Consider the following 14,926-nt stretch of genomic DNA (forward strand, 5'->3'; position numbering starts at 1 on the left):
ATTTTGAAAAGACAGTCTTTCCAAAAATGTTTTCGACACCTTTGACAATTTGTAACTAAAAAAACGGTGAGAGATATTCCAACAACTACTGAATTAAGACAGGTAAGGATTCCCAAAAAGAGGAATCAAATGAAAAAAATCACAATCGACCACTAATAAAAAATGCATGAAATGCTAACTGTTATTTAAAATCTTTAATATTCTTTAAACAGAAATGTTAGTGTATTAATGGAAGGGCCATTTATTCAATTTTATAAAAAGCAAACTTCCTCTAGCAGTAACATTTAAATCCCTTAATTTTGATGATCTCCCTTAGTAATATAATGATTTGATTCCCAACCATCATACAATAATTATTTTTCATACCTGTTAATCTTCTCATATTAAGGGAGACACCCAAAAAAATAAATGAAAAATTTCGAATCCCACTTAAAAATGTAAAGCTTTTCAACGGTTAAGACAGAGAGGTTTTTATGGGTACAGAGCCACAGTCAAACAAATCGAGAGAGAATATTTCAAAACTCTGTGGGGAGAAGGGATAAATGATAAAAATAGCAACCAAATTATAAATACTGGTACTCTCTATGACAACTTTTTCAGGAAATAATATACAACTAATTTACATACAGATTTTCCTTCACAAATGAGTGGTTTAAATTATTTCTGCACTTCAGGGGATAAAAGGTAAATTTCAACATGCAAGCTTTAGGGAGCTTGTTAAAATCTTAATTTTTATCATAGTGGAGAAATAGTTAACATCAAGAATAGGCTAAAAGAGAATTGTTTCTCACATCAAATCAGTTGGAAACTTTGAAAATGAAAATTGGCTGTGAAATCTTTAATTTACAGAAATTAAATCACCGCCAGTTGTAAAATCAAAGTGCTGTTAGCACTGGAGGTTTTTGGTTCTAGTGAAAATTGTAGTATGAACAAATTTTCAAAGACTACACAATGTAGAATAAAACTATAACTATACATTTGTGTTTCCCATATATATGATATCATTTAGAACTGTTTGTTTTCTACTTTGAAAAAACTGAATATCAATATTGACAACTTATTTCTAAGGTATAAACTGTAATCAATAGTTAAACAGTATCTTCACACACATTAACAAATTTTGCTCCATTTCATGTTTTCCCAAAGTCTTCAGTTGATTTGAAGACTAGATCTTAATTTTATTTTGCAGAAATAATAGAATATTTATTGAGCTGAATAAATGCCAGAAAAATATTTACTGGTTGTAACACAGACATTGAATGATATAAAAGGAATTATATTTGGATTGTATTTCCGAGTAGAGTTCAGAATAGTAGGGAAGTTCCAGACAAGGACTGGTGACACGGAGTATTTTGATCATATAGGATTATAAACCCAAAAAGCAATGAGCATATTTAATCATTCATTTAAATATAGACTTAGAATAAGAGAAGTACATAGCTCTGAGTTAACTTAAAGACAGGTTTCACTGTACACTTAAGACATGTTTCACTGTACAATTAAGACAGGTTTCACTGTACACTTAAGACAGGTTTCACCGTACATTTAAAACAGGTTTCACTGTACACTTAAGACATGTTTCACTTTACACTTAAGACAGATTTCACTGTACATTTAAGACAGGTTTCACGGTACACTTAAGACAGGTTTCACAGTACAAATGCTTCCTGTGGATCCTAATTAATTCAGAACCATCATAAATACAATTACAGTTATAAAATTCCAAATCAAATGTGTTCTTTAACAGATTTGAACTCATTGTACTGAAATAAAAACCTCTTTAAAGACAGATAAAATAAAAAATCTGAATGTAATGTTACTAATGTGTATATTACCGATATTATCATAAAAGTTGGGATGGAAAATTTGATCATGATAATAAACTTTATTAAATGTTCTAATAGAGAAAATTATGATTTTCTGGAGGGATGAATAGAATATGATAATCTTCTACTTTTGATGCCAATTAATTTGTTATAACAGATAAAAGGATGCTGCAGATAGAATCTTTTTAATGTTACATCATAAGGCCACTAAAAACATATTTCTTGTTTCTTTAGACATACATGTACAAGTATTTCAGATTGACAGATTGATTGATTGTAGTTTAACATTATATGGTAGATATTGAAGTACTTCTCCGTCTAAGAACCCGGCAAAATGTGTATAAGGTGTGGCACATGGAGGAAAAATACACAGAGATTTTATTGCATTAACCAAGTATTTATACCTGATAACCTCCAGAAATGACCAACAAAGCGTTCGTAAAATTTGCTTTTTTTCTATGATATTGATAGGTCAAATTTATTTGAAATGCACTATAGAAAGGTGCACAAAATATCTATGTCACAGGTGCTTCAGAATAAATTCAAATTGCTTTTCAGTTGTTTTCTAGATGTACTGAATACATTTGAGGCAAAAAAAAAAAACAAAACAAATTGAGAACTATGATGTGCCACTCGCCGCCTGATTCTTAAACAGAATGGTACTTAATACATATAAAGAAGAGATAAATTCATCATTAGAATAGACCCTGCCTTGTACTAGTCCAACATGCTGAGCCAGATTTCTTTCAATGTGCTAGCTTACAGAAGCGTCAGAAGCTAGATAGGAATGTCACCCCACTCGGACACATTTTCAGACTCCAAGCCAGTAAGTCATCATGCTACCTCCAATATGCCATATGCTTGTTTTACATTCTATGGTATTACAGGGCTGGGGTCCTCAAACTTCACCTCATACACCTGAGGCAGGCCCATTGATGTGGTCCACATATTTTGAATAAAATGGTTCAAAGTGAGGAGTATAGTTTTATAGTTTTTTGGTACAGCAAAACTTTTATGGTATATTCAAATCCCCAGATTTCTAGTAGTCATGGCTAATTTTATTTGTTTTGTTTTCTTTCTAGAAGCTGTTATAAATTAGATTTCAAAGGGTTCATCAAGGAAAAAAAATGTTGCTTCTATCTGTGGAACAGGACTGTGGAACAGGACTGTGGAAACTGAGGTACATGTACCAGTATTATCATTTAACTTTTATACCCACCTTACAACAAACTTATTCTAGAAACAATGACAAAGAAATTTGACTTACTGAAAATCAATAGGTGTCTGGTGGAAACCAAATAAGAGCAGCAAATAAAGTTCTAAAGCCCCTGCATTCTCAAAAGCCTAAGGCATTTAAGTGGAGCAAGTAATTAAGTTTGCATAAATAGCATTTGCAAAAGATTAAAGTTTTACTAGAGCTTTACATGTGATTAAATACTCCATCAAACAAGCCTGAAAATGGAATATATTACACATTGTATGTAAAGTAAAGCAAGGTTGGCAAAACAGAAACATGGTTGCTTGGATTTCAATTTTTTTTCATGTTGATACCTTATACAAGCCTCCAGGTTTCACAAGACACTTTTACAATAAGCTTTGAAACTAAAAAAAAAAACGTTTTGAGTGGCCTTATTTCACCAAGTCTTACAAACTTAATTACTAGGTGTGTAGTCATTTAATTTAATTACTAAATAAACTATTACCACCTGTTGTACTGAAAAATCACATACAAAAGTGAACAAATTTATAAAATTTATATACAATGATGATGCAATATGAAAATGTAATCTTCTTATGTTCCACTTAAGAAGTAAATAACCCCACTGCAGGTGCCCTAAGGTCTGACCAAAAATTTACAAATTGGAAGGGCACCATAGAAGGGGACTCTGCACCCAACCCAACAAATATTTGGGAAGGTACATTCGGTGGGCAAATCCTGGATCTGCTTATGTGTCTTAACAGGAGTTCAAATAAAGGTGACTATCAATTTCTGACAAAGGACCGTTGAAATTCACTGGATTTGGATTTGGATTTCTAGGTCCTGGGCCTTTGATTTGCTCAGGTGGACCATCAATTTGAAACTTGGAAAGTTCTGGATTTTCCACTCTCTAAAAAATTGATCTGGATTTCTTGATCCTGGGCCTTTGATTTGCTTAGGTGGACCATCAATTTGGAAAAGTTCTGGATTTTTCACGCTCTAAAAAATTGAAACTGATAAAGCTGTACATGTACTGTTTTTCTGTTGCCTGTCTTAGTTCTATGTAGGGCGATTAGGGACATTGTACAATCATGTTTAATAGTTACCATGGGACATATGGTAAATAGGGCTCACCTTCCAGCTTAAAAGTCTTAGTACTGGTACATTGCTGGATGGTTACCTTCATCAGTCTGGATTAGAAGGGTTGATTAATCATGATCTTTACCACACATAGTCAGGGATGTCAGTATTATTTTAAGTAGCAGGAGAAAAAGAAAATGTAGCAGGTAGACTGATGGAAATTTTGCAAGAGTTCACTCATTTTTGAAAATAAAGTAGCCATCAAAGGATGAGCAAGTAGCCTTCCAGTTTTATAGCTTGATGGCTTCTATTGACATCCCTGATAGTTTTTACAATAGTCTAGAAGGTCACTACTCAATTTGATATCTTATATTCAAAAATTTTCTATCATCTAAACTGCAAAAAAAACTTACTTTACCCTATAAAGAATTGGGTTCTATAAATTTAGGATTTAATGTGCATGTTATAGACAATCATATAACATTTTCCAAATCCCAAAGTTTGAATGTTCATTGCATTATTCAAAATAAAGTTTAAACAGTTGACACACACTGCTTTCTTACGATACAAATGAAATATCTTAAGACTCAACATGAAATAAATGAAAATGAAAATATTGACAAAATAAATATCACAGACAGTTAAAAATAATGTTCTTTCACAATGAGGTTCCAAGTGTCACTGCCAGTATTATCCCAACCATAATGAGGAATGGTAACCAGGTCTTCAAAAATCCACAAAAACTGTAGAAAAAAGAAGATAACAGTGCTATACTTTGCTTGCCTGATTGGTAATAAACAGGTTTACATTGCAAAAGATTGAAAGGTCAAACTAAAGCAGTCAACAGAATCACAAAGGGATACTCACAGCTAACAAATGGACTCATGTTAATGTTCAAGTTGGGTTATCTCCCTTGTCAGGTATCTGACAATAATAACCTTTCTTCATGCACATCTACATAATAAACTCGACATTCATAGTAAGTTTTTTTAATACTCATTGAATGGTTTAGTACTGATGCACATAATGGTTTTAATATACCCTCTCCCACTTTGGCTGCAGAGGAAGCCTAAGGATGAAGTTCTTGGCTAAACTCAAATACGCATGTAAAAATGTAACCATGATATGGATACAACATATGCTCATGTAAACAGGAAATTATTTGAAAAAAATAATGTCAAAATCCAACAGAAAATTGGCATACGTGCAAATTCTACATTTTCACCACATGAAAAGGGAGATAATGAGATAATATGTGAATGTGATCAAAGGGGAACAATTAAGTAGCCATAAAGTACGACTGAATATATTTTTGTTTTTTTTATGTTTTAAGGTTTAATTCATATGATTTTCCAACCATGAAATTTAAATATTCATATACACAAATCACAAATTTGTAGTAAGAAGTATCCTAACTAATATTTTGTGGTTTTTTTGTAAAGGATAAGCAATGGAAAACAGGAATGTTAAATTGGTCAAAAGTAAAAATTGTCACCTGTAAATATTTTCTTAGTGGACAAATGACTTTTAAGTAAGCAAAATAGTTGAATACAGATTTTTCATCAGGTAGAAGTGGGATAAATTATTTCTTTCCAATTGAAGTAGTAAAATGTAGATTTTCAGCACATAACCTTTAGCAAGCATTTTCAGTTTTGCTATCAAGAGTGGTGAAATCATGTAATTAAAGTAGAACATACCTATAACATGGAGCACCATTTTTTAGTAATCTCAGAAATTCATATACATGTAGAAATATATATTTTCAAGAAGCAAATAGTGTTTGATATGATGTAAACAATTAATTAGAAGAGTGTTTGACTTTATATAGTAAAATTAACATATCTATTACATGGAGCACCCTTTTCAGTAATCTCCGAAATTTATACATGTAGAAATATATATTTCCAAGAAGCAAATAGTCTTTTATATGATGTAAACAAATAATTATAAGAGTATTTGACTTTAATGATGAAATTAAAACATACATGCCTATTTAATCACTCACTGAGAATCAGTGAAAATTTTTTTTTAAAACTAATCTGTGATCAATTCAGTTATTTCATTATAATCACAAAACAAAAACAAAAACATAACAGAAAACATTTGTATAATCAAAAATAGACCTACACATATTGTGCCATTTAGTCATTACATGTAGGAGCCAATCAGATCTAAGCTTTCATGACTAGGAAACTAATTATTTAATGGAAATAAAGACAGAAGATTCTTAAAAGGTTATTTGAATAAAAAGAAATGGTGCATGTATGTCGTACTCTAATCAGTGACTTTATGGAACAATGAATAGGCCCAATTTTAATTAAACTACAAAAGTACCAACCAAAACTAAACATGGCCAACCTTAAAAATGTCATTGTTTCCAGTACCTGACCTGAGTTTATAGGAAAATTGGTGAAATATTTTCTTTCATCAAAACAAGAATTGGTATTGACCTTACAATTTACTGACCTTTTAGTAAAAATATACTAATACAATGTATCTACAAAATCAAAAGCATTTAATATGTTCAGGTATTAAATCAGTTATGAGAAACAAAGCTTTTTAAGTTTTGGCCTTAAACTGTTGACATACCTGACATATTTTCCATACAGCAGCATGTAGAAACATAAGTTGACCATGTTGAAGGAAGTTTTACCTTGGTATTTCATTGTGTTCAGTGCCATGGCACAGTGGGAATGACAGTTGTCACAACATAAATTATGCTGAAATATAATTCAAATATTGAATTAACTTCTGGCCAATTTTTTTGAAAATTTACACTACCAGCAACCAGACATTATTCCCATTTCTTTTATTTGATGGGGAAGGTCATCACTAAAACAAATCAATGTCTATTTTTCTGTGTTATTTCTGTTGTTTCTAGGTTTCTTTTTGCTTTCGCCTGTTTTATTTGCCTGCCTATTTATACAATGTATGTCCCGTCACTTTTGAAATAGCATACAAATTCATTTTGAATTTTCCTTGATTTTACTTCTTTGTGAAAGCAAAATTGCAAGTTAACATTTGAAAACTGACTTGAAAAAGAAATTTTCTAAAAGGTTTCTAAAATTCTGTGCAAATTTACTAAATTCTTTGCATACATGTAGATAATTTGAAAATTAGGCCAACTAAAATAGTTTCCTGGTTCCTGTGTCTTCCCTCATTTTTAAAAGGGTTCCCCCACTTACACAGCCAAATGTGCCCCATATGATAATCATATGATGCTCGATTCATATGATAGTCATATGGTAATCATATGACAATCATATGATATTTAACATATGATAGTCATATGATTATCATATGATTCTCATATGATTATCATATGATTCTCATATGTTAATTTTGGCTTGAAAACATGAGAATCATATGTTTGGGAAAAACATGATTATCATATGATAATCATGCGATTATCATATGTAAACCGAAACATATGATTATCATATGGTGCTCAATTTATATGATAATCATATGATGCAAACCATATGATTCTCATGTGTGGCACATTTGCCTATGTATATTTTCATATCAATAGAGTAACAACAAAAAGCATTTTTCTCATAATTTTCTATGGCTATTAACAATTCAAAAATCACTTTAATCAATTCTCATGACAATACAAGAGTTAAAAATTCCCCCTCTTATATTTTAATAAATTTGCCTGAGAAACAAGAAATCACTTTTGAATGGCCTTATTTACTTGCCATTCTATGTTTGTATTCCTCACAAGCGTCTATAACACCTCTATCCCAAGCGTCTTTCCCATCACGTACATTACTCAGATCTAACTGCCAGTACCTAATCAAATATAAAGGAACATGAACATGTAGTAAATATTATTATATGATAGAGCTACATAGGGAAAATAATTTCACATGATTTTCACCTGAATTGGGCAAATAAACTTTGTGACAGAGTTCATGTGAAATTTGGGTGAATCCAGCATTCACATGAAATTCATGTGAAATGTTCACAAAAAATTCATGTTAAGTGAAATTCACATGAAAATCATGTTAATTTCATGTGAAGCTCGATTAACATGAAATTTACGTGAAAAATATTCGCCTGTAACCACTCGTCTGTATAATGTGTCATTGTTGCCTAAGAGACAGGCCATTGGACTAAGATTATACAAAATTATGGTTACAAGTACATTTGTATATGCTGCCTGAAAAAAGTTTTATTTCCAGTATCGAAATCTTATTAAGAAATATTATTTCTGAAAAAAAAAGACTAAAGACAATGGATTTTCTTTATATCATGAATACATAGGTATTGTTTTGACTACTGATTTTATCAACTTTGCCAGGTGCTGCCTGTTTAAATTGCAATATACCAGAAATAATTAACCATAATTCAAGTGGTAGGTTTAGCATGCTATAAAACCTGGGTTTAACCCAGCATTTTAATTGGAAATGCCTATACAAAGGACCATAACAGGAGTGTTCATTTTATGGATTTTGTCTTGTTATCTTGTCATTGCCATTTGTTAGATGGAATTTCTTTCTTTTGCCTATTGCCTTGAATTTGCCTATCAGTTAGGTAATTTTGTATACGGGGGTGCACTAATTAATGTTTATAAAAATCAATGGCACCACAAAGTGTTTGCTGGACTGATTACTATTAAGAAATGCACACAAAAGGGAGATCAACTTCACCAAGAGTTGCGGCTCTTTTATTGATTATGTTCGGCAAAATAATGTAAGTCTTCAGGACCATTTATGAGTTTTCTCTAGTTTGTTTCTGTGTTAGTTATTATCAATATTGTTTTTTTTATTTTGTTGTGAATGCACTAATCATCAGTAATGGACTTTCAGTTAAAGAAAAGCAAAATTTTAAAAAAGTAGACTATTTTGTGTATCTGTAGCAGTACTCACTTCACAGGATTTCCAAAAGCCATACAATCTTCCTGTCAAGAAAAAAAAAACAAAAGGCATATTTAAGAAGTTAGTGTTTATTTAATTTCAGTATTTTGTTGTAATATTGAAACAATTAAGGAAGCTTCTACATTTACATGTGTATATAATTTGTTTTTCTGTAACAATTCTAACCTAGCTTCTGTAAGTACTATTAATGTATGGCAATGAACTAATTTTGGTAGGACCATTTTTACTCGGAAGTCATGTGAGTGGCTTCGAGTACTGTAAGTATAAGAATGACAAAAGGGCTTCCGGCAGATAACTTCACAGACCGAAATGCTGTCTTCAAATTAATGCGTGATTCTCTTTTAAATTTTAAATATTTCACCAATATCCCAAATGAATGATATTTCAAACATTTTTAAGTGTTAATTTTCAGCTAAATATTGTCGAACTGGTAAATCGAGATGCCGAACTATTTTTGGCCACTTGGCCGCGTAGTAGATAGTTAAAAGCTATCCTGGTTCCTGGGACTATTGAGTATTGTGATCGGGAACCAGTCTAGTTAAAAGCCAATTCAATTTAATTGGAGTTATCTCTCTGGGTAATGTTGGATTTTAACTATGCCCCATGGATGGTATTATAATCAAAATAATTTTATCAAGAAGCATCACATTCAACATCATCAGCTTCCTCTTTTCAAGTTTAAGGTCTCAAGAACATAAACAAATGCAATATTCTTATTTTCACGATATTTATGAACATCTTTGTTTTCTTTTGCTGCAGGTTGCAAGAGAAATATGGGTTCAACATCAAAACATTCTCAAACCTTAGTCCATGCCATGACCGACACTCTAGCACATTGCTTAAAAAATAAACATCGGGAACCTATCTTGCAGGTTGTATGCCAAGTGCCTTCCGAGTTTCAGCACCTTTGGTGCTTTGATTTTATGAGTAGGTAGGGTAAGGAGAAACAAACTTAATTTTAAAATGACTTGCCTCTCTGTAACAATTTGAACCTTCTATAAATGCCTTAAAAAGCAGCTTTATTTGAAACAATGTTTGCGGTTACTTAATTGCACAATGTATATAACTGAGAAATCTGAATTGATCCTAAATAGCAATGCTCTACAAAGAACCCATAAGGGAGTTTAAAATTGCTTTTGTTTAGACAAGTGTTCCTTTGACAAGGTTTCAATACATGTACAAAATTTTAAATTGTTCAAACTGTATATATATGAACTCACAGATACATAATATGGTCCAGCAAAATCTCTTATAATTCCTGAGGAGGTACAGATGCCCATGTGTCCAATAAACGGAAATAACCAACTGAAATAATAATTAAAAAAATCAATGTATGTACATGTATTTATAGAAATAAACATTGGAGCACACAAATCAAATGCAGGTAAAGCAAGACAATTTCACAAGGTTTTTATTTTTACTATATCTGCAAGGTCTTGGGAGTTGGAAAAATTAACCCTTGCCAAACTTAAGTCTAGTTATTTTACATGTACATATAATTTCCGTTCCATTCATTTTTGAAGTCACAAAAATTTAATACTGCTATAATTAATTCACAGAGCAAATCCTGAAAATTGCCACCCGTGAAAATTACTTACTACATGGTACGTGTAATAAAGCATCTGGAGTTACAATGCACAAATGTAGATCTACAATGTACAGGAACAAATGTATGTTGCAGTTTCAGCATTTTTTTATGTGGAAATTAATACTAAAAGAAAATGTACTCAGAGCACTTGTCTCGGAAAAAAGTTACTTGCCAAATTTTTTAAAAAAGGATTTTACTGCAGTTTATCCACAGATAAAACTTCAAGTTTGGTTGCAAAATATTGACCTGGGAGTTAACTCTGTGACCAGTCATATTGTTTGCCGTCTTCAAAACTACCCCATCCTTTTTACAACGTACATGTAATTGTGAAAATATTTTTTTTTAATTTAGAAATTTGGAATAACTGTTCAAAACCTTGAAAGACCAGCATGTAAAAATCTACCATAGAAATGTGTTAAATTATGTCATTTTTTCCAATGACTGAATGAGATTCACTGACATTTGGACATGAAAAAAGCCTACAAACGGACATTTGGTCACTCAAGACATCATTTTAACACATTTCTTTGGAACATTTTTACATGCTGGAGGTTTAGTTTGACAAAACCTCGTGTGTAGCATGTACAATACCACGTTTGTAAGGCAAATGGTTTTGATTTCCTTCTAGGTTACAGACCACCAATTCAACCAATGAGCATTCGGAACGTACGCAAAAATAGTCCTACGCAGAAATTACCCCTGTTCCTCATAGTGCTGTGAAAAAAGTTCTCATCTTATTTAAAAAAATTAAACAGTTTCTGAAAGGAAAAACATTTCTGTACATTTTATAGGTGCATTTTGCTTCTTGTGATGTGAAGCCTAATCTCCATAATGATTTTTAAATATACCCCTATCTTGTGAAAACACTGGGATTTCCCATGCTATTTATAGACCCTTCACTTCCGGTGACCAGTACTGCACTGCAAGTCTGCTAACCCCACATGCCATTCTGAGGATTGTGAGCTGACATATGTAGAATCATGCTGATATATAGTCATCTGCAGGTTAAAGTTAAGGTAAAGTCCAGAGAAGCCATTGAATATTGTGAAATTAGCATAGAAGCCTATGGGAAGTGGAATTAGTGGTTTTTAGCCTTAAGCTGAAGCCATGGCAAAATGAAAAGTTTCTTGAAATAGCTTTAAACTACTTGAAGATCTTGTTAACTTTGCCATGAGAGGAATACACTACAAAAATCCTTCAAAATATGCATTTTTTTAAGTTATAGGTCCAAATTATGGAAAATTGGTCTTTTTGGCTGATTTTTATGTCCTATCTTGTAAAAAGTGTAGAAAATTTAGTAAAAATATCAAATATTAAACTTTGAGGGCTATATTTACCTAAATATGGTAGTAATAAGCACTTGAAATCAAGTTTTGTGTAGATTTGAGCAAAAATTAGGTTAGAAATGAGGAAAAACTCACTTTCATTACTGCGGTTAAGGCCATATAAGCATTCCCCTATGGCAACATGGAAAATCCATTATTGAGCACTTTTTTTGCTTTAGGTGCCCTTTACTGGTCATGTTTTAATGTGAAAACACTGTATTTACAAATTTAAAGCCAAATATATCACCTTTTGTGAAAATTTAAAGATTTAGGATTTTTGACATGTGATCAAGAAAAAGGGGAGGCAAGTCAGAAATAAATTTTTAAAAATAGACCAATTTCTCAGAAAATGATTACTTTTAAAACTATTTCTTCATTAATATTGTTAAAAAACAAGTTGTGATTGATATTTTTTATTTGAAAAGTCAGAAAAAGTTCTTTGCAAATATTTCATGCATTTCAGTATGGTAGAATATTTTCACTTTTTTGCTCGCACAACTTGGTTACCCTATATTTAAAAATCAAATATTTAAAAAAGTGCTTGTCACATTTCACTGAAACTTTGCAAATGCATTCAGTATGTGTGTAGGAAGATACCTGTATAGTTATTTATTTTTTCTAAGACAAAAAGTGACTCTTTAGGTTACAGACCACCAATTCAACCAATGAGCATTCGGAACGTACGCAAAAATAGTCCTACGCAGAAATTACCCCTGTTCCTCATAGTGCTGTGAAAAAAGTTCTCATCTTATTTAAAAAAATTAAACAGTTTCTGAAAGGAAAAACATTTCTGTACATTTTATAGGTGCATTTTGCTTCTTGTGATGTGAAGCCTAATCTCCATAATGATTTTTAAATATACCCCTATCTTGTGAAAACACTGGGATTTCCCATGCTATTTATAGACCCTTCACTTCCGGTGACCAGTACTGCACTGCAAGTCTGCTAACCCCACATGCCATTCTGAGGATTGTGAGCTGACATATGTAGAATCATGCTGATATATAGTCATCTGCAGGTTAAAGTTAAGGTAAAGTCCAGAGAAGCCATTGAATATTGTGAAATTAGCATAGAAGCCTATGGGAAGTGGAATTAGTGGTTTTTAGCCTCTACCCCTTATTCTGCCTTAACGCCTTAGTTTTAATCAAGACAAGTCCAAAAGAAACTTACGTAAGACAAGGAATAGGTGTCCACACAATACAATGGGGATATCTATGTTTTTCATGGTCAATTTTCTGACTTCCATACATCGGCAGTTGACCAGGCATCTTTATTTTTGTTTTCTCCTGAGTACCGTCGTATTTATTTTCATCCATGACAGGGATACTCTTTTAATTTTATATAGGAAGTTTATTGATTTGTTTCCATTATTGATTATTATGAATCTGACATGTTTAAATGAATACATCCGAGTAAAATATTCAAATCGAGATTAATATAAGTCATAATAAGTCTCAGCAAATGAATTAAAACAAATCAATCTGAAAAGCATATCATTCAAATAAGTGCCCCCCAACCGGAAATGAATTGTGATGCATAAAATTTCCGACAACGGAGTAAATGTTTTTGTTTTGAATCCGGACTGGTCGACTGGTCCAGTGCGCTAGACTTCATGCAGGCGGTTGCCATAGATGTCTCAGCGGTACGACTTCGACTCTCACGGAGGGAACGATCTTCCCTGAATCCGATGGATGGAGTGAACACTGGGCATCTGCTATCGTAGTAGAAACAATGATTGTTTTTATTAAAACTGTACATGTAGTAATGCGTAACGCTTAACAGTGTATAAAGAAGCCTAAACATTCGAATAAATTTAAATCAAAGCATTCTCCTTGAAGATAAAACGGTACTATTGTTTCCATAGGTGACAAAGTTTCACCCCTTTAAAACAATGACGGAGCTATAAACGAAATCCTTTGCTTTCTTACATTTTCTTAAAATTATCCTCACTGGCATTTCTCTATACCTACCCCACTTGTATAAAGTATGATTCTTGACTTGACTGTATCGATATATGATAATTCAGGTGTATGCTTTGGATTCATCATAAGTTGTTGTCGAAACCCTTTTTTTCTATCTAGATTTATTTAGATTAATGCATAAATATGCATACTTTCACATAAAGTAGGCTGAAAAAAAGCTTTTATTTCGAGTCATTTTCTAGAACTATAACACCAACTCCATTCCACACTTTAGTACGTACCAAGGATTTATATATAAATCCTTGTACATACCAACAAAATAACAGAAATTAGTATTAATGACTGAATTTACATTGTAAACTAGTAAAACATGGCTAAAAGAGGAAAAATAAAGTATATCTCTTTAAATCTATAGCTAGATAATATTGAGATAAAATAACACATTTCATTGATTGCACGGTCAGACAAGCATATAGTATAATCAAAGCACTGAAGGTCCTGAAACTCGTAAGTCGCTTGGCGTGAAACCTGCAAGATAGGTTCCCGATGTTTATTTTTTAAGCAATGTGCTATCTAGTGCCAGTCATGACATGGACTAAGGTTTGAGAATGTTTTGGTATTGAACCCATATTTCCCTTGCAACCTGCCGCAATTAAAACAAAACAGAGTTGTATACAAATATCGTGAAAATAAGATTGTTGCATTTGTTTACGTTCTTGAGACCTTAAACTTGAAAAAAAGGCAGCTGATGATGTTGATTGTGATGCTTCTTGATAAAATGATCTTAATTATAATACCATTCACAGGGCAATTAAAATCCAACACCGCCCAAAGAGAGATAACTCTAATAAAATTGAATTGGATTTTAACTATCTTCTTTGAAATTATTACGCGGCCAAGTGCAAAAAAATAGTTGGCGTCTCGATTTACCAGTTCGACAATATTCAGCGGAAAATCAACATTTAAAATGTTTGAAATATCATTCATTTAGGATATCGGTGAAATATTTAAATTTTAAAAGAGAATCACGCATTAATTTGAAGAAAGTATTTCAGTCCGTGAAGTTATCTACCGGAAGCCCTTTTGTCATTCTTGTACTTACAA

The 14,926-nt window shown here is 32.1% G+C and overlaps 1 protein-coding gene across 1 annotated transcript; it reads right to left on the reverse strand.

Annotated features, from left to right (window-relative positions):
• Positions 1–1,380: 1,380 nt before the first annotated feature.
• On the reverse strand, positions 1,381–13,308 carry LOC148601535 (transmembrane protein 222-like). The gene is made up of 6 exons (XM_088554809.1): positions 13,071–13,308; positions 10,208–10,292; positions 8,979–9,010; positions 7,806–7,899; positions 6,694–6,824; positions 1,381–4,847 (listed from the first exon to the last, which is right to left on the reverse strand). The coding sequence occupies exons 1-6, from the start codon at positions 13,214–13,216 to the stop codon at positions 4,763–4,765; spliced, it is 573 nt and encodes a 190-aa protein (XP_088410935.1). The 5' UTR covers positions 13,217–13,308; the 3' UTR covers positions 1,381–4,762.
• Between the last annotated feature and the right edge of the window lie 1,618 nt (positions 13,309–14,926).

This window comes from Perna viridis, chromosome 12, assembly GCF_037379345.1.
Source record: "Perna viridis isolate PV_CMFRI_1.1 ecotype Kerala chromosome 12, ASM3737934v1, whole genome shotgun sequence".
NCBI lineage: Eukaryota > Metazoa > Mollusca > Bivalvia > Mytilida > Mytilidae > Perna > Perna viridis.